We start from the raw sequence: 23,465 nt of genomic DNA, 5'->3' as shown, positions 1-23,465 counted from the left end.
AATCCATTTGGATGCTCAGTGCTTTTCCAGTTGGCTCTCTAAATTAATCAGACTGATCTTCAAATTGAAAAATCTCCCCATCCCTTTGTGCTCTACAAGCATTCATCAGCAATTATGGAAAATGCCCAATCTAATGGTATCTCTGTCTTTGTCTTTCCAGAGGGAGGCAATAAGTAACATTTTTCAAAAGCATTTGATAATGACAGCAAAATGTAGTAAATTATCTTAGATTGTTAGAGGAGTTCTAGTTTGACCATCCTTTTAAAATTAGATTAATATCTACAACAGTTCATTTTTTAAATACAATAGGAACTGAACAAATGTTTCTGCTACTATGCAGACAGGAATATTCACTCATTCATCATTTAACACATGTTTATTAAGAGCCCACTATGTTTGGTGTTTTCAACTTCCACAGTTGCCTGCACTCAACTTAGCCACCATGTTGGAAAGAAAAAAGGTAAATGAACGCACAGTAAGGTGTAATGACTTATAAGTCTTAACCTATTCTTACACTTGAACAGAGCCTAGTGAACTGACCCACTGAAATTATTCTACTGTTAGAACAGGCACCACAGCAGGTTGATGAAAGAAATATTTTGGCATCTCTTGATGCATTTTGAAGCACTTTTACATAGGTTCATCCCCATGTCCCCATCCACAGATATTGCAATTAAATAAAACATGAGAAATTCATCTACTAGCACATATTGTTGCCTTCTTTATGTACTTCTCCAGGCACTGTTCTGGTTTCTGGGGATACACCTCAGAATTCTTACCCCAGGGGCTCTGTGCCCATAGGAAAGAGAGAAAAACAGTAATGCCGCAGCGTGAGGAGTGCTATAGCCAAAGAAATACAGGAGCAACTAGGGCAGGTGCCATCCAGCAACACCTAAACCACCTCGTGGCCTGGCAATTCTGCTTGGACTCAACCGACTGTTAGGACCTATGTTATCTCATCTTCTGCACTTCTCACCATTCAGTCATTCTAGTCTATTTCCTGCATTTTGCCAGTTTTATTCATGGCAACAGAAGCACAGCATCAGACAAACAATTTCACTCAGGTTCTTAGCTGGCCTGTGTGTTATCAGTGCTAGTCTAAAGCCGGGAGACAATGCAGCTTCAAAATTGAATATATGACTTTTGTCCATCAGTCATAATTACTAGAGTTAACATCTGAATATTAATTTTCTATTCCTCTCTGGTGCTTTAACACCCAAATTCCAGAAATCTCTCCAGAGTCTACATTTAGCAATCAACTGTAGACATATGATTTGCCTGTTGAGTGAATATTAAGAACACTGAAGGAGGGGTGCCTGGGTGGCTCAGTCAGTTCAGCGACCAACATCAGCTCAGGTCATGATCTCCCGGTTCACGATTTCGAGCCCCACATTGGGCTCTGTGCTGAGAGCTCAGAGCCTGGAGCCTGTTTCAGATTCTGTGTCTCTGTCTGTCTCTGTCCTTTCCTCGCTCATGCTCTGTGTCTCAAAAATAAATAAACATTTAAAAAAGTTTTTAAAGAACACTGAAGGAACAAATCTCTTCCCCCCTGCACCCCCCCCCCCACCCACCAGGCCCCCACACTCTTGCCACCCCTGCCTGATAATTCTGGGGCTGGAATTACAGAAGATCACAATGACGATTTGCCATTTTGGGAGTAAAACCTTCCTAACTTTCATGCACTTTTAGTAGATTCAGAACAGTGAGATGAATAGATAGATGAAGAATATGTGTACATATATACATGTACAGATATATAAACTTACCCCAAAGTTATTTGATTAACATATACACAGAAATGGTGATTTCTCACTTTATAAATAAAAGGTGTCTTGCAGATAAATTACAAACCAGAAAGATTTTCAGTGTAGTGATGGGTGACCGGTAACCGATCTTTAGAATTATTTTTGAGGGTAATTTTAGCAGTTCTGTTCAAATGATGCTTTTTTAAAGACCGCTATTTTTCTAAGTGGAGCATATGTCAAGAGAGCAGGATAAAAGCCTAATAAAAACATATCTGATTATAAATGAGATTTTCCAGTAAGTTGCTTTTCACTAGCTGAGGTATTTGCCATTGTCCTTGAAAACCAAGGTTCCCAATGATCTGCTTGAGAAGTTAATGATATCGCTCCTCATGACAGAAGAGTCTGGATCCAGGGAGTATTATATAACTTTGTAGATTTTCAAATGTTCGTTTTAGGAGTCCTATGTTTTTAAAAGTGCTCATATTTCTAACAGTTTCACGTATGCTCATGCTGCTGAGTCTGTATAATCTATATACTCACACACATATAGATGCTGAAAGGAGCAGCTGTGTGGGCAAATTCATTTCTCAAAAGCACAGTCAGTGGATTTCACATTGTTGCTTTGTAATGATCATCGCTAAGGAGAAGGTCAGAAATACACCCCACCTGGAGTGTGAACCACCAACTTGGCCTGGGCCATTTGCAACTTTTCTGTGGAGCATCCCCTTGTTGATGATGGAAGGATCTCTGTCTGGTGCCTGGCTTGGTGCTTGGTATTTGGCACTTCCTTGGCACAGCAGGCTGCAAGGCCATTACATCTCATGAGGGCTGTCTCAGCATGCAAGACTATCTGGTCCGCAGGGCTCATGCGTCACCCAGTTTACAAAGATGATCTCAGAGGCCAGAACTGGGAGGCTAGGGGCCTAGAATCTACCTAGACCTGCCCATAACTGCCATGGGACCCTGGAAAAATCACCTTCCTTCACCAGAATCACCTTCCTTCACCTTATCGTTTGCTCACGTATAACATGAGAGAAACAGCACATGTTTCTCAAAGGTACCTGTATACCTCTAACAGTCTATAATTATAGTGAAAACTCACATATAGAAAACAAAGCCACTCTATGACCCAGCAAGTGTATATATGCATGCTTGTGTGTGTGTGCACACATAGAGGCAGAGAGAGAGAAAATGCACACAAATTCACAAGGAGACATGTATAAGGATGTTCATAGCAGCAGTATATGGACTATGTAATAGCAAAAAAAAAAAAAAAAGGAAACAATCTAAACCTTCATCATCAGGAAATACATAAATAAATAGTGGTTTAATAATACATGGAATAACCACATAGCAGTAAAAAGGAATGGCCTAAAACTCTACATAACAACATGGATGAATGTCACAAACATTGATCAAGAAAAGCAAGTTGCTGAAGAATACATAGACTACAATGATACCATTTATACAGTTTTAAAATACACAGAGCAATACTTTGCATAGTTTACCGAGTAAAATCATAAGGATGTATGTGAAGATGATTCATACAAAATTTAGAAAATAGCCATCTTGTGGCAGGAGGGAGGGAGGCAAAAGCAAGAGTACAGAGATGCTCAGGGGCCTCGACGGGACGGGGAAATCTTTATTTTGGGGCCGGATGGTGGAGAGATGGATACATTTTCTATCTCTGGTGTGCAATTTTCATACCTCTTAAAACATTTTAAGCATGAATAATAAACTTGTCATGTCATCTTTGCATATCATTACTTCAAAATCCTTTTTGCAGCCTTAGGAAAATGATTTAACCGATCTCCTGATCTTTCAAACTAGTTAATTTTCAGAAACTTAAAAATTTTCTAGATGTATTTTGTTTTCAAATTTAAAGCATATGACTATTTGTGTAACCAAACATATTACCAGATGTATGATATACATGGTTCCACCAGTGACTAAACTTGACAAAACTATGGTGTGCAGAAAGTCCTATTACCTTCTGAGGTCATAGTCAAACCTTGGGAGGCCAGAATAAATAATCAAGAAATAGCCATACTTTAGGCAGTGGAGGAAAAATAAAATTAGTATGCCACATTTTTCCTTGCCCTACAGAAAGATTCTTCCCACCTCTCCTCTACCCACCATCCCCCAGGGATCGTGGATAATCCCTTTTGTCCTGATGCAATGGAATCTAATTTTGTTATAATGTGATGTGAAGCCTATAACCTATTTTGGGTTCAGTTGATTTAAGGCTTTCACACCAGCAACTCTGGCTATTACGGTTTCCATAGCTAGGAAATTTACCCTTACAGTTTTGTTCAGTTGCGCTGTCACAGATTTGCATTTTTAAAAAATTCTTTTCTGCATTGAGTTAGCCGCCTAGGTAATATGTCTCCATTTTGCATCAGAGATGTTGTGTATCATATACTGAGCATACTCTCAGCAGATAAAACAGTATCAGTGGCAGGAGGGTCAGACATCAGATTGGAATGATGCTCTTAAATTTCCCACAACGTGTTTTGTTGGCCTCTTGGTCTGGTAGGAATCTAGTCCTCAAGAATCTAACAGAGCTTTCCTTGGATCGATTTTATGTTGCTCTCTTATCTCAATCTCTCCAAATGGCAACTGTGAATAGTCCTATACCATTAGAATCGAGGTGAAACCAGTGGCTGGAGAGTTATTTTATAAAATGAATAGGTTTCTGAGGGAATCATTTTCATTCATTCATCACTTCAACAAATATTTATTGAGCTACTTACTCCTACACATCGGGCATTGTCGTAGACACCGGGGATCCAGGAGTGAAGAAAAGAGGCCAGGCCCTTAGTCCTCACAGAGTCTGCCTTCTAGTGATTTCTTAAGATAACTCAGAGGATTGAAGTGACATCAGGTACACATGACAACAGGGATGATGATAGGCAAGCTCTTTCAGAAAGACTTTCATGATTTTCCACAACCCTCCAAGCAAAGCTCAGTGCCTTCCTCTGTGCCCCAGGACACCCTTGTCACTCAGGGAAACTGATATTTCAACAGGTTGCTTTTGTATCCCAGCAGTGCCACTCACCAGTTGTGCAACCTTGGACCAGTTAGCTCAACCCTTTCGAGCTTAATAACTAGCTAATCCTTATTGGGTATCTACTATGTGCCAGGCTCTCTACTAAGTGTTTTACATAAATCATTTTATCTAATCCTTATACCAACCCTACAAGACAGATCCCGTTACTATTCCTCCTACTAATAAGAAAACTGAAACCCAGAGAGGCTAAGTAACCTACTTGAGGTCAGTCATGTGGGCAGTAAGTGACCATAGTAGTAAGGGCCCAATAAATGTTAACCTCATGCTGTGGGGGTTGGGGGGGGGGACCAGGAGTTGGAGCAGGTCATGCACATGCAGTGTCAGAGCCTATTTAAAATCCTGATACTTTAGGGGCGCCTGGGTGGTTCCGTCGTTAAGTGTCCGACTTCAGCTCAGGTCATGATTTCGCGGTTTGTGAGTTCGAGCCCCGCGTTGGGCTCTGTGCTGACAGCTCAGAGCTTGGAGCCTGCTTCGGATTCTGTGTCTCCCCGTCTCTCGGCCCCTTCCCTGCTCATGCTCTGTCTCTCTCTGTATCTCAATAATAAATAAATGTTAAAAAATTTAAAATCCTAATACTTTATTCATCATGGATTTTTCCTGCATTTATGTTGTTTTAAATATTGTATTAAAATATTGTTTAGCTTGATAACTGAGCTTTTGGGCACCCACTTAAATTTTGCGCCCAAAGTGAGTGCCTCTCTTACCTCACTCTAGTCCCAGCATCATTAGTAGTATTGGTATCACATTAGAAGGGGAGTTCCTATTTATTTGTTGATTGCCCCTGCTGAATTCAGAGATGTCTAAAGATTCCATCTATGTCTTGTGTCTCTAAAGCCTTAAGAGTTGGCACAGAGCAGGTGTTCAAGAAATAGTGGTTGAACCAAACTTTCTGCTCCACAATAATTCAAAGGAAGACTCATTCAGTGAGAAAAGAGAACTAGCTGACCTCTTCAGTTTCATGTAGTACGATTAGTCCATTGTATTTTATTATTGTCAGTAATACTATTAATATTATTTACATATTAACCACAGCCGTCAGGTATTGGGTATCTACTAGAGTCAAATGCTTAACACACCTCATCTCAAATTCTCATCACAAAGCTGGAAACTGAGGCTCAGCAATGTGGAATCACTTGCCCTGGGCCACACAGCTAGTAAGTGACAGTCAGCGTTAGACCCAGGTCAGTGTGAGTCCAGACTTGGGTTGTTTGCATTCTACCACCTCCCTTTCTCTTTCAGTGTATAGTCTGTCACTGAACAGACTGTGGCATGACTGTGGCCATAGAGAAGGGAGCAGGCAAATGAAGAAGATGGTGAAGTTATACAAAGAATAGATAGACCCACACTGAACACCCAAAGGGGAGGGGAGTGGCCGGGCCCTTCCATATCACTGTGCAATGCCATCTCTGACCATTGCTATGAGGTTGTTGTGGAGATTATCCTACACTGTGGTGTGGCCCTGACCTGTATCCACTTGAAGGGGTAAATCGAAGACCTGTCTGTGTGTCTCAAATAAGAGAGCCACATGTTTGTCTTCCTGACCTGCCTCCTTTCGGGTAAATTGAGTAGTTAAGTCTGACCAGATGACAAGAAGTCTATACGGTTGGGCAGCTGGTGATAGGCACCCCACATCAGAAACAAGGAACCAACTGCACCCAGCATTATGTTCTTTGTCCCCAGAATATAATGGGTCAGTGCTAAATGTCTAAGATCCTACTCTGATTTCTACCATGAAAGACATGGTTGTATTTTCCAAAGTGTACTTCTTGAAACGTCAGTACGATAGAATTCTGTGGTCAAGGAAGCTTAAACAGGATTTTCTTTTTTTATTATTATTATTTTTTTAATGTTTATTTTTAATTTCGAGAGAGAGAGAGAGAGAGCGAATGGAAGAGAGGCAGAGAAAGAGGGAGACACAGAATCTGAAGCAGGCTCCAGGCTCTGAGCTACCAGCACAGAGCCTGATGCAGGGCTCAAACTCACAAACGGTGAGATCATGACCTGAGCCGAAGTCTGATGCTTAATCAACTGAGCCAACAGTCAGTTGGGGTGCCCCAACAGGATTTTCTGTCAGTATTTCTCAGAGCTTTCAAAAGCTCTGGGTGGTGAATCTCCAAGGGAAGCAGATTATAGGCAGCATTTCTCCAACCCAGTTGGCCAGGGAATCCCTTTATGTGGAGTACCTCCACATGGGATGGACTCTGGGAAGCTGTGTGTCAGGATCTTTTAGACAGTATTTCAGGAGAAAGTGCCAAGAAGGTGAAACCTTGGGAAATTATTCTTAAGGAATCAAAATGTTAATGTCTTCCTTTTTTTCCTTTTTCACTATAAAAAAGAAAAGTTCTATAACTAGATTAAAGGAAAGTTGTGAAAATAAAAATAAATCACCCTTATTTTCACAACTTGAGAATATCCTGTTCTTGTCTTTTCTGTATCTATATAACTCCAAATGTGTATCCTTATGTGTGTGTGTGTGTGTGTGTGTGTGTGTGTGCATCCAGCACTTAGAACGTGCAGACACTATGCTAACTGCTTTGCATTTAACCCTCACAATAACCCTGTGAGTTAACAAATATGATTCCCATGTTAGAGATTTGGAAATTGAGGCTCAGAGGGTTTAAGTAACTTACCAATTTGCACAGTAAGTAGGTGACTGAGCCACTGTTTAAACACAGGTATTTCTGACTCCACAGACTATGTATTTAAGCACTGAAATGCTGAAATAGTTATTTTCTACCCTAGAAAAAAAGTATTTGCCCTGAATTTACTACCAGGGAGTTTATCTTATCTGAGATCCTCATACAGCTCAGTTCCACGTTGAATGATAAAAGGGTATTCCAAAATTGTTCCCGCTTTTTATTTGTCCTTGCCTCCCTCCTCTGACTTCGGGTAAGTGTCACAAGGACTTCACAGCAAGTAATCCTAAATGCCGGGCCACATTGTTTTCTGTTTTATGACTCAATGATTTCCTGTGTTGTAAATGCATTCAGAAATGATTGTGGCTTTTTCTTGAAGCCTCAACATTTTTTAAAAAGTGATTTATTTTGATAGTGCTTTAGCCTCATGATTTCAAATATTAAGTTACTTGGTTCAGGTGATCTTATATTTTCCCATAAATGTGTTTATGTCACCCCGCAGACTGAGAAATTTCATTCCAGATTTTTTTCTTTCTTCCTTCATTTGATTTTGTGCAGGAGGAGAACTGAATTCTTTGAACTTGTCAGTAAAGGAGAATATGATTGGAACATCAAAAACCATCGTGATATATTTCGGTAAGAAGCAGCTCTTGTTTATGTGTTTTTTCATTATCTGAAGATTTAGTCATGCTTTTCTGACAGTGCTAAGGGCACACAGTGATTTTTAAAGCAACAAATCTTAGCTTACATTCAAAACATTCAGAGAGTAGTTGAATAATTAGAGAAAAGGTAGGGTGTCTTTCCATCTTCTAATTCATTATATTTTTGCCCCCTCACCATAAATTTGCCTTCAGAATTAGAAAATGGTGCTCAAATTGATTCAGTTTCAGCAAGCTGTGACTTCCTGTTTTTCCTGGGGAAGCAGAGTATGTAAGTTGAGGAGAGAGAGGATTTTTGAACCTTAGAAAACATCACTACCGAAAACAAAATGGCAAATGAACTTTTGTTTTTCTTTAGAGACAACAGATGTTATACACAGAAAACCAGTTGGAACCGTGTTGGTGGCAGAAATAAGGAGTCTGTTCTACACTTTTCACTGGACTTCTTCCTAATTGTTTAGAAAAGACAGCAGCAAACCACTATCCTTACGTGGCACATTTGAATCCCCTGACTGTAGCCATCCAGACAGCTAGGCACTACTTCTCTTTTTCTCATATCCTGTCCCTCCACTGTCCCTACCTCACTCACCCCGAGACTTCTGCTGTCTTATTCCTGTGCCAAGCTGGTATTTCTGGAAAATTTTGTGAGGCCAGGACTGTGGGCTCGCTGTATCTGCTCCACAACTGCTAGAATCACCCAGAGCACCACCCCTATCGTGGCTGCCCCATACCTGCCATGCAAGCCCTGCCCCCAGCCCCCTCCAGCTTCAGAACACAGGGCTGCCTGCCCCTCCCTCTGCCCAGGACCACTCTTCATACTTTCCAGAGGCCTTCTCCCCTCCCACAGTGATATTTCTTTCTGCTATCTTTACAGACCTTTTTCTTCTTCCTGTACAGAGAAGGAGGGGGACCCTTCCTTGTGTCCTAAACTAGCTCTTCCCTTGTGTCCTAACTCTGTTCCCTCTGCCTCCTCCTGCCTGCCCCCCCCCCCCGACTCCTGAACTTGCTATATCGATTATACTCATCTACATTGCATTTAATTGCTTGCATTTTCAGAATCTGTTTTTCCATCATGATCATTCTAGGCCTAAAGATATTCTTCTAACTCCTCAGGGGGAAAAAAAAAATTCATCCCTGAAATCTGCCTTCTTCTCAAAGTCCAGTCATAGCCCCCTTCTTCCCTTCAATTGCACACTTGATTCACACTCCTCCTAACTTCTCAGAAGGCAGTGTTTTTCTTTTTAAATAATTTTTAGTTCCACAAGTAATTATAGGGATATATTTTTCTGTAACAAAATATGACAGGCCCCCAGACCCCCCCTGGGCTTCACTCCCATGTCCCATACTGACATATAGCTACACAATTTGTTGTATCCTTTCCAACATTTCCAAAGCATTCATATATGTGTATATTCTAAGGAAAAATACTGTGTAGTGTGGATTTGTTTGTTTTAATGTAAGTTATATATTTATATCTCAGTCTGAACTTGCTTGTTCACTCAACTATATGCCTTGGAATTTCTTCCATGTCCAAACATCATAGTTGCATAGTTCTCCAAAGAGAACTATGCATAGTTCTCCAAAGTATGGATTTACCACAGAGTAGTTAGCCATTCTTCTACTGAGGAATTGGGTCTATGAAATGTGATTTTTGCTCCTTTTGAAAGTCACCAGTCACCTCCCAAGGATCAAATCGTAGGGTCTTTGTTCTCTTCCTTGATCTCGTCACACCCCTAATTGCCCTGGCCTTTCCTTTCTTAAATCTCTCTCCTGCCTTGGATTCTGCAAAGCCAAGCTCTTCCAGATTTTCTGCTTTCTTCTGACTCCTGCTTCTCCTCTTTGTTCTTCTTCAGCCCTTCCTCCTCCCCCGTCCCCCTAAAATGTAAGGACCTCCAAGGACCTGTTTTTACTTTCCTCAGCATGCATGCTTGTGGCTTTAAGTACCATCTCTGCTCAAATGACTCCCACCCCATGTCTTGAGCCTGGCCTCTCTTTTGAGCACAACTCCTAAAATGCCAGTGCCCATTCCACATCTCTACCTGGGTGTTATCCTGCAGAGGTTTTCAAACTTTTTTTGGTTGGGAATCCCAAATGTAAGAAAAATCTTATTTGGAAGCTCAGTATGTGAAACAGGTGCTCCAGGAGCTCTCCACTGGCCCCCATCTTTGCCTCCCCCCCCCCACCCCATTTCATGGTTAGACTCGTGTGCAGAAAGGGCCGGGGGGCTCTAGGGGAACACTGTCTTAGAGAATTTCAAAATAGTAATAAAACCAACTAAAAGTTGGCCTGCTTTTTATCACCACCATGTGCCTGCAGTCTAAACAATGTCAATGATAAGCTACTTCTCCCTGAGAAAAATCTTTTGTTGGCATAGGTTCTAAACAGTTGCTGAGACTACTGCTGAGTATCAGAATAGTTGCTATGAAAGCTCCCAATTAGCACATTATTACTTACCTATAGTCGTACATATCTCGTACATGTAAGCTAAGTGTAAAAGTGCCCCATTATCTAACCAGCCCCTGACACAGGTGGATGCAGTCCACACCTTAGTGCAAGTTCCTGATGCTTCAGAGCCTTTTGCCCTTGCTCTGGAGATAGTTCATGTTTCTGAGCCTGCAGAGTTTCACAGTCCTGCTTTTAAACAGCATATCCGACAAGGATAGCACAGTAATGGCAAGGATAAAAAACAACTGGAGTTACTTCACTTCTGTTATTTTACGTCGACTATTTGGACTTTTTATTTGTGTTTCAAATTTAAAATAGTGAAACAGAGGGCAAAGTGCGAAGTGTGATTTTTGTTTGATAAATGTGAAATTCAGTTCATACGTGAACTATTTTACTGAATATGAATATTTTTAAATTAAAATTTATTCGTTTTCTTTTTTCTTTTTTTAAAGTTTATTTATTTTCAGAAGGAAAGCATGAGTGGGGGAGAGGCAGAGAGAGAGAGAGGGAGAGAGAGAATCCCAAGCAAGCTCCACACTGTCAGTGCAGAGCCCGACGTGGGGCTCAAATTCACAAACCGTGAGATCATGACCTGAGCTGAAATCAATAGTCAGACGCTTAACCAACTGAGCCACCCAGGCGCCCCTGCTAATTGTTTTAAAATTAGAAAACAAATTGAGAAAATAATGATTAACACAAGATTATTGTTGAAATAATTTGGCATATGGAGGAGAAGTATGAATAAAAAAATGGTGCAAGTATCAGATACTCTGGAGAGAGATTGAAAAGTCCAATGCCTTGTCTCACTCTGGTACCAGCAGAATGTAAAGTGAGAAGCATCAGGGTGTAACAAGAGGGGGTCTGGTGTCTTTTTTTTATTATTATTATTTATTTTGATTTTTTTTAATGTTTATTTATTTTTGACAGAGAGAGACACAGAGCATGAGCAAGGGAGGGACAGAGAGAGAGGGAGACACAGAATCCGAAGCAGGCTCCAGGCTCTGAGCTGTCAGCACAGAGCCTGACAGGGGGCTTGAACCCACCAGCTGCAAGATCATGTCCTGGGCCAAAGTCAGAAGCTCAACCGACTGAGCCACCCAGGCGCCCCATGGTATCTTTTTGATAATCACAGAATCCTGAATACTTACTCACTTTGGGAAAGTTACTTAATCTTTAATCATTTACCTCTCCATGAAATAGGAATGATGGCCCCTACTTGGGGCACCTGGGTGGCTCAGTCAGTTAAGCATCCAACTCTTGATTTGGGCTCAGGTCATGATCTCACAGTTTGTGGGTTCGAGCCCCATATCAGGTCTGTGCTGACAGTGTGGAGCCTGCTTGGGATTCTCTCTTTCCCTCTCTCTCTGCCCCTTCCCCGTCCCTGCCTCACTCTCTTGCACACTCTTTCTCTCTCTCAAAATAAATAAATATTACATAAATTAAAAAAACACATTAAAAAAATAGGAATAATGACCCCTACCAGTGGGTTCAGAAGATTTATTGAGTTAGTAGTTAGTTGGTAAAGCACTTTGTACAGAGGGAGGAAAACACTAGACTGCTTGTTACAAAAGATCAAATATGAAGAATGCTCTGATTTGTTGTTCCGCATAGTGCTTAACACAGGGATGCTTGGGATTAGATGTTACCTGACTCCTGGAGGGGGGTTCTGACACCATTGTGCCTGGTGGCTCTGAATGACCTATTGTTACCGGCTACTCTGCCCTGTTCCCTGGAGGAGTTGCCCAGGGAAGTGACACAAACCCCACTAGCATCTAGGCATGCTCTGCCATCTGGGAAGCAGACATGTTTCCAAGGCATTCGAGTATGAAATGTTGACACCCGACATCAGGACAGCCCTCTGACCTCTAACAGCACACCCCTTTCTTCCAAAAGGAGCCAATCAAGATGTGGTGTCCCAATTCCAATCCTTCATTGCTTTTCATCACATACTGCTGGCTTTAGCACAAAGAAAGCAAATTTTGGACAAGGAGTGTGCCTTGTTTTTCCCGCTTCCCACCACATCAAATTATAAGCACCAGAGTTATCCACAATTTCAGTTGTTCCCTGTGTTCTTATATCCATGGTTGGATGAATTCTAGTTAAACCCAGTAGAAATCTGTCCCCCAAAAATCTGGTTCAAATGTTCCTGTGCTTTCTTATATGCTCAAATTACTGAGAGCTTAGCTGAATATGTTTCTTCTTCATAATGGTGACAAAACAGGGCTGCAGCCAGGTAATAAACTAGAGTGAAACACTGTGGCTCTCCCAGTAAATCTGAGCTCTGTAAGGCAGGTGACAATGAAGGAGCTCCTATGGTGGCAAGCGCCTTGCCTTCTGCTATAGGTTTCTGTCCATTCCCATCAATCAGTGATAAGTTGGTAAAGAGATTTATCAGCTGTGTATGTGGCATTATATACTGATTCCCTTGCTGATAGTTAAGAATAAAAAGCATTGTCCATCCGTCCATTAGAGATTAGTTTACGCAGAACTTGCTTAGCTCAGGTACAGAGAAAGTAGTGCTTTGCCTTCCTTGATCCGCTGCAGACATAACAAAAGGGCACCGGAGGGTGTGTGTGAGCTTTGTCTTCCTAAGCAGTGTGGCCACAAAACGGAGATGCTAAACATGGGGACGGTAAACAGTGCTTCCCTTGTTGAGGGAAAGACATGTGAGTTGGCCTTAGTCCCATTTTATTTATTTATGTATCCAGGACGGGATTGTTTCGGAATGCAACAAAAGATTATTCAGGCTGTTTTGTTTGGTTCTGTTTTTCAGATCGATGTTAATGACAGCCTGTGACCTTGGAGCCGTGACCAAACCATGGGAGATCTCGAGACAGGCAAGTGGTGATTAATGGCAGGGCTCAGCAGAGGAGGAACTGCGGGAGGGGGGCGGGGGGGACAATATTCCCAGAGCCCAGACTCCCAGGCACTGAAACCCTAGTCAATTTGCATCAGTATTAACATGGTGTAAAAAATAGCGGGAGGCTTGGGTACGACATAGTTTATTGCACAGCCTTTCTTTAATGTGCTTCCACTGAATAATAGTATTTCTGACTCTGTAAGATTTTGTTAACACTCTAAATCCAAATAACGCATTGACCATTTCCTAAGGCAAGAGTTTCAAAAATAGTGTTTTTAAATAGGTAATTGTGTTTTAGCACAAGGTCCACTTTTTTCTCATCTGGAAAAAAAAAGAAAAAGAAAAAGAAAAGAAAAAAAAGGAAAAAAACAAACCAAGGAGGTCAAAAGGAAAATTTCTTTTTATTTAAAGACTATTTGGAGATGAAATCACTGTGGCCAAAGTGTGTAATATCCAACTTTAATTTGTACCCCCCAAAAATCGTGCCTTTACCATCTATCTGGTCTTACTGCTAAAAGTGTTAGTTTAGAGCAAGAACAGGTTTCAAGCCAGTAACCACACAATTTAAGATCCTTGATTACTGATAGTATTTGGAGATTAAAATCTTTTTTAATTTTCATGTGGCACACCTACTCTGTGGGGTCTAAAATAGTAACTTGGTATCTTAAGTCTCACCATTTTAAGGAAAATAAAGTAGACTCATATAACAATAAATAACTAATATTTATTGACTAAATATCTAATTTTAAATGATTCCTTTATATGTATTATATCATTTAATCCTCCAACTTTGATTTAGGTATAGTTAGTCTAGTAGGCTGAATAATGGCAACCGAAAGATATTGGATGCTGATTTCTGGAACCTGTAAACATTGCCTTAGAAGGAAAAAGGGTATTTGCTGATGTGATTAAGTTAAGGGCCATCATTATCCTGGATTATCCAGGTGAGACCTAAATTCAATGACAGGTGTCCTCCTAAGAGAGAGAGAGAGAGAGACACTGGGAGATTACACATTCAGAATAGGGGAAGAGGATGTGAAGAGAAGGCAGAGAGTAGAGTGATGTGGCCACAAACAAGGGAAAGCTGATAACTGCCAGAAAGTAGAGGAGGCAAAGGAAAGATTCTCCCTTAGAGGCTCCAGAGCAAGCTCGGCCTTGGCAAAACCTTGATTGCTGTCTAGTGAACTGATGTTGACCTGCCAACCTCCAGAACTATGAGAGAACAGATTCCTCATTGCTTTAAGCCACCAAGTTGTGGTCATTTCTGGCAATGCTGGGAAACTTATACAGTTATTACCCCTATTTCACAAATGGGGAAAATGAAGCCTAGAAAAGATAAGTAGCTTGAGGTGATACACCTAGTAAGTTGATAGAGCTAGGTATTCAAATCCCAACAGAGTAGGCTCCAAAGCCTTCGTTCTTTACAGCACTTCTACTCTTTCTTATACCAGATATACCAGTTGGCATTTTTAAATGATGCCATTGTGTCAGCAGAATGGGCTGTTATCCCTCAGCCTCAGTGGCTTAACACAACACACTGCTTATGAACATGTGCATCCAGGACCAGCTTGGTACCATTCCTCATTTTGGACTGCGACTGAGGGAGCAGCTACCATTTGGATCATTCCGACAGAGGCCCTAGCATGTCTTGCACTGGCAAATAAATGCAAATAAATCCCCAGAAATTCATTGGCCAGAACTTGTCACAAGACCCCACCCAACCAGGAAGTAAAAGCCTTTCCTGTGCCCAGAACGTAGAAAGCCAGAAATAGTTGATGAAAACGTGACTACCACAGTTTGCCCTTCTAATCACCAAAAATGTGATTCACTCTCCTTCCTCAGGCAAAATATACTCATCCTGTCCCCAAGGGAGATGACCCAAATGTCCCAAGAGTCATGGTATCAAGCTCAAGTCCAGGATCTCTGGGTGATCTATGCCAGTCTCCACATCAGGTCTGGATGCAAATTAAAGACCTACATGCACCCCAAACACAGCATCTGACTTACACTCAAACCACAAAATACTCATTACAACACTCCCATTCAGAAGGGGAAGAGATGACCAATATTTGGCAGTTAGGAGGCCACGGCAATTCCAAAATCCCACTGGGCATTCACTGGAAGGCCATCCACTCTGTGGTAGACCCTGATTCTCTGGGAGATGCTCCCCAGTCATCATTGTCCATGGCCCTTAGATCTACCCTGGGACATTATTCCTTTTCCATTGCCTTCCTTGGCTGTATCCAATGACCAGGCAGTTTTCTCAGCCTGTTTCCCACCTAAAGAAGATTGAGGACCCAAGGCTTGTTTTAAGTTTTAAGTAGTCACAGTCTTAGGGGGGTTTTGGTACTAAACTCTCTTAAACATTTAGTCAGCTTCTTATGTCTTTGATCCTAGTCACTTCCATTTGCCAATAACCACATCCACAGTTCCATTCTAGACAGACTTCTTAGATCTGCTCTATCTCTTTGCTTCCTTGTATTAAAGAACAAAGAAAACTAGCATATGTACTTCTTTCTTCCTCTTTCATGATCCAGTTCCTAGTATTCAGGGCCTAATGATTTCTCTGGGCCATTTGTCCAATTGAAGGGATATCCTATGTACCACCTAATTCATTCAGTTTTTAACTGTGGATGCACTGGCCATACCTTTGATTCTAGTTGTAAGGCTGGGTCTTGATCAGCCTTTGTCATTCGAAACATATCTCAATTTTTATTTTTACACTTTGGGGTTAAAAAGCAGCTCTGTCTTCCATCCCTGAAGATGAAGACTCTGAATTTGTGACTCTCTCCTTTCTCTTTCATTCCTGGTTGTAAACCTGCCAATCCTTTTCAGAGCTCACTTCTTACAATACTTAGCAAAACACAGTCAATAGCAATTCTCACATGCTACCAACATTTTGTTTTCCAGTATCTTCTCCTAAGGCTGTAAATTCATCAGATATATTATTTGCTTTATTTCAAAGAGAATTGTACAAAATATTTTGCCACTGTGTACCATGGGTGTCATCCTTACAGCCTCCAACAGCCGTTTCCTCACTGTTTTATACCTGCCCCCCAAGCTGATGCTACATATTTTAGGGTCTTTTATTTTTCTTCCTTCTTTTTCTTTCTTTCTAAAAAGAACACACCTCATTTCCATACCATTTTTTTGTGTGAGTCAAAACTAGGCTAGGCTTTGCTACAATAACAAATATATTCTCAAATTTCAGTTGTTTTACTCAAAGAAAAGTTTATTTCTTGTTCCTATCACAGTCCAATGCAGATTTCCTATAAAGTTCTCCTCCAATTGAACTTTGGTTTTCATTTTGGTTTTCAACTTCACACTTGAAGTTACATAAACCAGGGAGGAATTTGCTTGGTTGAGTAGCGTATTTCTACATCTCTGCCCACCCTTCACTTCCCCAGTATGGGAAGCCTCCCCTATAGTAAAGTCTGGACCAGAGAAGAGATAGGTATCTTCCAGGTATCGGGAAAAACTGTAGTAGTGGGGTGGCCTCTTGAATTGGGATGGAAAGCAGTGGAGGGGTAGAGAGCAGAAGAAAATTCAGGGGACCAGGGGGAAAATAGAGAAGATTGGAAAGAGAGTGGGATGAGATATGATATGCCGGGACTTTCAGAAACCCCAGTGAAATGCATGTCAACAACTAAAGGAGCAGTAGCCCACTTGGGAGTGGGAAAGGGACAGGACAAAGTACTTAACAAGAAAAAAAGGTTCTGCATTGACGTTGTAGACCAACTTGGGAGGCCTATTGGCCGGTCTCTTGGTCATTGATGTAAATAGTATTTTATTTTTAGGATGTGAAGTTCTGCTGATCAGTGCAGAAAAAACTCAAGAGTTTGGGGAAATAAAGCACAAAACCATGTTTTTCCAAACACTTGCTTCAGAAATCGTGCCACAACTCTAAACTGGAGATCTCATTTGTGTTTGTCTCCAAATTGAATAGGTTAAAACATTTTCAAAAACATACTTCTATGATTTTAGGAAACATTTGGACAAAAATAATAGAACCCTCTTTTAAAAATATAAATATATTTCTAATTTCCTAGAAGTTGATATTTTTAAATTTCCTTGCAAAATGGTTTTTTTTACTGGTGTCTATTCCAGTTTTACTTCCTCACAAACATGACTCTAAGCATGTGGGTTTCCCCACTGACACCCCCCCCCAGGCCTGATTAGCATCTCAATTTCCTTCTTTAATAAAAAATTCAATTAGGAGCCACTTAATGTTCCTGATTGGGTTTTTAAGTACAAATGAAACAGTGATACAAGTTGAACTGTGAAAGAAGCACAGGGGAGATACCCAGGACCACTTTAGAAAGATCAAGGACAGGGTTGTGTTTTAATTTCTTTGCTTTCCAGGGGTGATAGACCTGTGTAGGACTCCTACCTGGGGGTGACCTGATGTGCACATTTGTATTCTTTAGTGCAAAAGACCCACCTCAGAGCAATCTGAGGGAGTGTTCTGGGGACTGAATAAATGAGGCCAGGCCCTTAGGGGACCATTTCTTTTTTAAAGGAAGGCCAGAGACAGAAAGAGAGGCCTGGAGTGCTAATGTGGCAGAGACTAGAGAGAGAAGTGAATCAGGCCCTAGAAAAATTGAGCCAGCTCCAACTAATTTTATGCTATTAAATTTTTTAAAGGTACCCATATTCCTTATTAGAAATGTTTAAAATCTGGACTGACTAGATATTCTATTTCTTTACATATGAGCTACATACTTGCTATTCTCAGGGTGTGCGTGTGTGTGTGTGTGTGTGTGTGTGTGTGTGTGTGTGTAAGAGAGATGTTTTTATGTTTTATCAGTGGTTATGATTTATGGTGGACAAAATCTCTTGAGAGATACACTTAGGTAAATTATGTTGATTCTATCCACTTGACCAAAAATTAAACCATTCTAGCCTTTTCCAGACCATGAATCTCATCTTCATAAGATCCTGGAATAGAGGAAAAACTGGTCGGGGGATCTAGACCTTCTTGCCTTCAACTTTTCTGAAATTTTGTTTTCTGCTCGTCCAAATTTTGTAAATCCAGCCAGTTCATCTGAGAGATTTCCTAGATCTTGTTCCATAGTATTGTTGAAAATACCTGTTTAACACTTACCTGTTATATCATTATGCTTCCCATAAACTATCATTAGAAGCACAGGGCTTGGAGAAGCTTCTCTGTAGCTTAACAATGATCAATCATCAACTTCTGATCATCCATGCTAATAGATGAAAAGTGAAAAAAAATAGAAGTCCTTACTCTAGAAAAATCTCTACCATTTGCTTGTACCAGCTAGAACCTACCATAAATTAATACTTTTAGTACATAGATTAAGACAGCTGAAGACCAAATCAACATTCTTCAAACTGTATCATGACACACTGTAAAAAACAAAACAAAACAAAAAAACTGGTATGAACAGTGAATCTAGCATTAGTCCTGCCTCTTAACTAATTGCTACAGTAAGAAGCAGAGGTGTGCCCTGGGGTTATCCTCTCCAGAGTCCACGCAATTATTGGTAGGGTGAGGCAGTTAAGGAGTTTGGGGGATGGCCAATGAAACCAAGCTAAGATAAAAGTATGCAACAAAGTAAAGAATCTGGGTTGAAACAACCAAAGGTTAGCAAAAATATTACAAGTATATTATAATATGGAAACAGAAATTATGATTAGGGATTATTTGCCTCATTTTTCTATAATAAGAACATTTCCTCCTTTGAAGCTGGCAACCCCATGCCTCATTGTGAATATGGAATCTGCACGGTCAGAGATCATCTACTGGCAGGCATCTGAAAATACCCTGCACAAGTTCTTCTGATTAAAAGGAAATCAGTTGCATTGATTAACTTCTATAATATGTTGAAACAGAAAAGGTTAATGTACTCCTTCAAAAGCTTTTTAAATTTTTATCTATGTTGAAGATAATCACCATACACATAAGGCAGAAATAACTTCTGAGTCTTATGATAAATTACACATAACCATAAATTACATATTTATATGTTCCAGGTGGCTGAACTTGTAACCAGTGAGTTCTTTGAACAAGGAGATCGGGAGAGATCAGAACTCAAACTCACTCCTTCAGTAAGCCCATCCTTTTATTATGACACATTTAGCCTTTGGAATGACATTTTCAGAAGCAACTCCAAATCACACCCTGAAAGTGGGAAAGACTGAGAGTGGATTTAAGAAAGCACTCCTGAAAGTTTAAAACTTTAATTAAACTTAGACGCTAAACACTCCTATTCCCAGGTTTCTGATTAAGAGTGGTGAGCTACTTAACAAGCATTTCCTGAGCTCACATGGCAAGACAAGTGGGCACAAGGGAGGATGTACCGAGTGGCACTGGAGTAGCTCCAAGCCCAGTGCTGGCATTACATAAGTGGTCCGTACCTACCTTGGAAGAGAAACACAGACAAAAGTTAAAGGCAGCCTGTCCAGCCTTGAGGAGCTTAGAACAGACAACTGCAGTAAATAATGGTCGTTCTGGGTTTTATTTTCCAGTTGGGGCTTTCTAAAATCCCAAACCGAGATCATTTCAAGTCTCTGTTTCTTTCCTTTGTTTGCAAAATGAAAAGTCTCACTTGGGGAACTAGGTTCTGTTGACTGAAATGCTATTTTTGTTAGATTCAACCATTCAATTATTATTTGAGAATGCTTACTGTAGGCTCAGGATGATGCTGGTTTTACTCAAACAAGACAAAAGACATAAATGCCTCATCCACAAGGAGGGGGTGGCCTCTATTCTTAAGGAATGGTTAGCTACAAATCGTCACCTCACAACTCAAAGAATGGTACAAAGCACTGTGCAGCTGGTACAGCACAGTAGATTCAATTAGACTCATTAATAGATTCATTAGGCTTAAGGAATGTTTGAATTGTCAGGAATGTCTGTTTATGAGGATTCAAGTCAACCGAGTTCTGAACATTTGGAGGTTATTTGTAAGATCTTCAAGTTTTAGGACGCCTTTCTTTTCGAGCATTTAAAAGTAAGGAAAAGCCAGAGAGCTAGCTCTTAGTCAAACAGCTTCACCTGTCTGAAGTCAGACCTCACAGCCTTAACTAATTTTAACTATTCTTAATTTGTTGCCTACCTTTAAAAGGTCAGAAGACTCCATAGGCTAAAACACTCACCCTGTATTTTAGTTTCCAAAGCAGTATCTACTTATACTGTTTCCAGAACATCCCTTTATTCTTTTTTGGTAGTATCAGCAGATTTGGCTGTGATGCCAGTTTGGGGTACAGAGTTAATGTGTAAAACCCTAGTGACAACCCAAATTCCTCTCAGCTACATGTTTATTTTCAAATGAAAGCTTTCTTCCACTTAAAAATTGTTTCAGGGGCTTTGTCTGAAGGGTTTATAATGTAGCAATACCACAGGTCATTTAATTAAGTGGAAAAAAAAATGAGTCGGTTGCCAGCATTGGCGACCTGGCAAATGCAGTGACGCAGCACTAAGGAGGCTTTGTACACTCAGGTAAGGCGTTCGCTGAACACATAAATGACATTAATTTTGCGGTGGAAACATAGCACTAAATGCTACTCTCTCCTCGCAAAAGGCTACTCAACATTGCCAATGACAGTCTCCTGGCTGCTGTGGCAGGGGTATTTCTCATTAGTCCTTTCCCAGAGATGTCTGGAAATGCATGCGCGCAGAGGTGACACCAGTTGTGTGTCTTTTATTCCTTGATGCTTAGGGAGAAAATTGTCTGGGAGTCCCTCCATCTGGTGTCACGGTCCTAGAGGTCATCAGGGTAACTTTCTGAAAACAACGGCTAATCTAGACCACAGCCAAGGGTTAATAGTAGAAGCAGTGAGTCAGTTAGTAAAACATGCTCAAGCACCTCTGGGTAGCGAGCGTGAAGCTGGGCACTGTGCATCCAGCCATGAGCAAAGCTGTCAACTGATGGGAAAGATAGACATTATATAAATAATCACTCATAATCAACTACAAGATGCAAAAGGCTGTAAAAGGAAAGCACAGGACAATCAATGTGCTATCTCACACTTGCACTCAAAAACATTTATTGAGAAGTGACTAGTCTAGAAATAAACTTTTACAGTATGGCCAACTGTCAACAGAATGCTAAGACAATTCAATGGGGTCAGTCTTCTGTCTTCTCAAATAGTGCAGGGACAGCAGGATATCCACATGCAAATGAATGACACTAGATCCCTGTCACCAAACCTCAAAATAATCTCAGAGTGGATCATAGACCTAAATGTGAGGGCTAAAACTATATGAGACTCTTAGAAGAAAACAAGGTATAAATCTTCTGAAAAATAAAATAGATAAATTGGACTTCATTAAAATTTAAAACTTTGCATCTTTTTTTTTTTTTTTTTTTTACTTCAGCTGTTGTTTATTGACACAGGTAGGCTCTATAGCAACAGGTCGGGAGGTGGCTGCAGTAGTGGGGAAAATGGAGGGTGGGGGGAGTGTTTGCCTGCAACGACGGCTGAGTAGAGTGTAGGAAGACAAGCGCACAGTGCATGACAATGTGGGAGTGGGGGGAGACTGAGGCGGGTGGGGGAGCAAGGAAGGGCCCAGGCCAGTCTCCTTAAACCGGAACCACTGCCCTATGCCACAACTCTTGTTGGCGGTCTCTTGATGCCAGGCCAGGGGTGGGAGTTGTCTGGGTGTCCGTTTTCTGTAGGAACTGAGTGGAGTACACAAAAAGGAGGAGATGCAGGAGCCGTTGCCCTCTGTGAAACTTTGCATCTTAAAGGACACTATCAAGAAAATGAAAAGACAGCCTACAGTATAGAGAAATTATTTGCAGATCATCTATCTGATATGGGCCTGGTATCTAGAATATATAGAGAACTATTACAATTCATAGAAAGACAACCCAATTTTTTAAAAGGGAAAATGATCTGAATACATATTTCTCCAATGAATATCTATATATGTATATATAGATACATACATGGCCAATAAGCACATGAAAAGATGCTCAAAATCATTAGTCATCAGGGAAATGCAAATCAGAACCACAATGAGACACCACTTTCACAGGGACTAGCTATAATTAAAAAGATAGACAAAAACAAGTGTTGGTGAGGATGTGGAGAAACTGGAACTTCCCACACTGCTGATGGGAACATAAAGTCATGCAGCTGCTTTGGAAAACAGTTTGACAATTAATGAAAACATTAAACATTGGCTTCAGCACATGGCCCAGCAATTCTGCCTCTAGGTATATCCCCAAGAGAAATGAAAACATACACTTGCATAGAAACTTGTACGTGAATGTTCACATTATTCATAATAGCCGACAAGTGGGAACAACCCAAATGCCCATCACCTGATGAATGGATAAATAAAATATGGTGATCTATACAATGTAATATCATTTGGCCATAAAAGGGATGAAGTGCTGATGCATGTTATAGGAATGGACCTTGAGGACATCATGCGTGGTGAAAGAAGCCTGTCACAAAAGACCACGTATCATACGATTCCATTTATGTGAATGTGCAGAATAACCAAATCTATACAAACAGAAAACAGATCACTGGTTGCCTAAGGGTGGAGCCTTGGGGGAGTTGAGGAGTGACTGCTAACTGATACGAGATTTCTTTTTGGGGTGATAAAAATGTGCTAAAATTGACTATAGTAATGGTTGCACAACTAATTGTGAATATACTAAAAACCACTGACACTGAATTTAAAAAAAAAAACAACAACAACACAATTCTATACACCAGAAACAGTAATTAAGTAAATAAGGAAATTTCAGATAGCAATGAGCACTGAAGAGTAGATAACAGAATATTATTTTTTAATATTTATTTATTTATTTTTGAAATTGAGAGAGAGCATAAGCAGGGGTAGGGGCAGAGAGAGAGAGAGAGGGAGACACAGAATCCAAAGCAGGCTCCAGGCTCCGAGTTGTCAGCACAGAGCCCAATGCAGAGCTTGAACCCATGAACTGTGAGCTCATGACCTGACCGACTGAGCCACCAGGCGTCCCTAGAATAATATTTTTAAAGGAACATTTTGGACAAAGACTCATGCAGTTCACAAGAACCACTCCTTCCCCCAGCAGACCCTAGTCC

At 40.7% G+C, this 23,465-nt stretch overlaps 1 protein-coding gene across 8 annotated transcripts in view; it reads left to right on the top strand.

Moving 5' to 3' along the window:
- Positions 1–23,465, top strand: part of PDE11A (phosphodiesterase 11A) — a 411,234-nt gene that overhangs the window by 355,775 nt on the left and 31,994 nt on the right. For all 8 annotated transcript variants that reach the window (XM_042949239.1, XM_042949237.1, XM_042949238.1 and 5 more), the window contains 3 exons: positions 8,010–8,087; positions 13,329–13,392; positions 19,413–19,487. In XM_042949239.1, the coding sequence (XP_042805173.1) occupies positions 8,010–8,087; positions 13,329–13,392; positions 19,413–19,487 (217 nt within the window). The remainder of the gene's footprint in view (positions 1–8,009; positions 8,088–13,328; positions 13,393–19,412; positions 19,488–23,465) is intronic.

This window comes from Panthera leo, chromosome C1 (assembly GCF_018350215.1).
Source record: "Panthera leo isolate Ple1 chromosome C1, P.leo_Ple1_pat1.1, whole genome shotgun sequence".
Lineage (NCBI taxonomy): Eukaryota > Metazoa > Chordata > Mammalia > Carnivora > Felidae > Panthera > Panthera leo.
The sequence above is the reverse complement of the archived record's forward strand: the minus strand, read 5'-3'. Positions and strand labels throughout refer to the sequence as shown.